Source organism: Calidris pugnax, unplaced genomic scaffold (genome assembly GCF_001431845.1).
Source record: "Calidris pugnax isolate Ruff unplaced genomic scaffold, ASM143184v1 scaffold983, whole genome shotgun sequence".
NCBI classification, from domain to species: domain Eukaryota; kingdom Metazoa; phylum Chordata; class Aves; order Charadriiformes; family Scolopacidae; genus Calidris; species Calidris pugnax.
In genome coordinates, this window is record NW_015091605.1 from 1 (window position 1) to 537 (window position 537).

At 63.9% G+C, this 537-nt stretch overlaps 1 protein-coding gene across 1 annotated transcript in view; it reads right to left on the reverse strand.

Annotated features, from left to right (window-relative positions):
- Positions 1–144: 144 nt before the first annotated feature.
- Positions 145–537, reverse strand: part of WDR13 (WD repeat domain 13) — a gene marked incomplete at its 3' end in the record, with an annotated part of 19,520 nt that continues 19,127 nt past the window's right edge. The window contains exon 4 of the mRNA XM_014961820.1: positions 145–456. Within this exon, the coding sequence (XP_014817306.1) occupies positions 145–456 (312 nt within the window). The remainder of the gene's footprint in view (positions 457–537) is intronic.

The following is a 537-nucleotide window of genomic DNA, read 5'->3' on the forward strand; positions in this document are numbered from 1 at the left end:
TTTTTTTGGGGTGTAGGTATTTTTTTGGGGGGTGTAGGTATTTTTTTGGGTGCGTACGTATTTTTTTTTGGGTATAGGTATTTTTTTGGGGTGTAGGTATTTTTTGGGGGGCGTAGGTATTTTTTTTGAGGGGGGGTTGTTGACTGACCACGGTGAGGTTGTTGTTGAGGGGCTGGAAGGCGCAGCAGAGCAGGGGGGAGCCGTCGGGGTCGGGCACTCTGCGGATGCAGCGCCCGTCGCCGGGGTCCCAGAGCCTCAAGGTGCCGTCCAGGGAGGCCGAGACCAGCAGGTCGTTGGCCAGGGACCAGCAGAGATCCCGCACGCCCCCCCCGTGCCCCCGCAGCACCCGCAGCACACGGGGGGGGCCCGGCGCCAGGCGACACACCGAGATGGTGCCGTCCAGGGAGCAGCAGGCCAGCAAGTGACGCTCGTCGTGAGCAAACTGCACCCTGGGCACTGGGGGGGGGATAAAGGGGGGGCATGGGGTCAGTGGAGCCCCCCCCGGAACCCCCCAACGGCCCCCCCCCACCGCTCCCC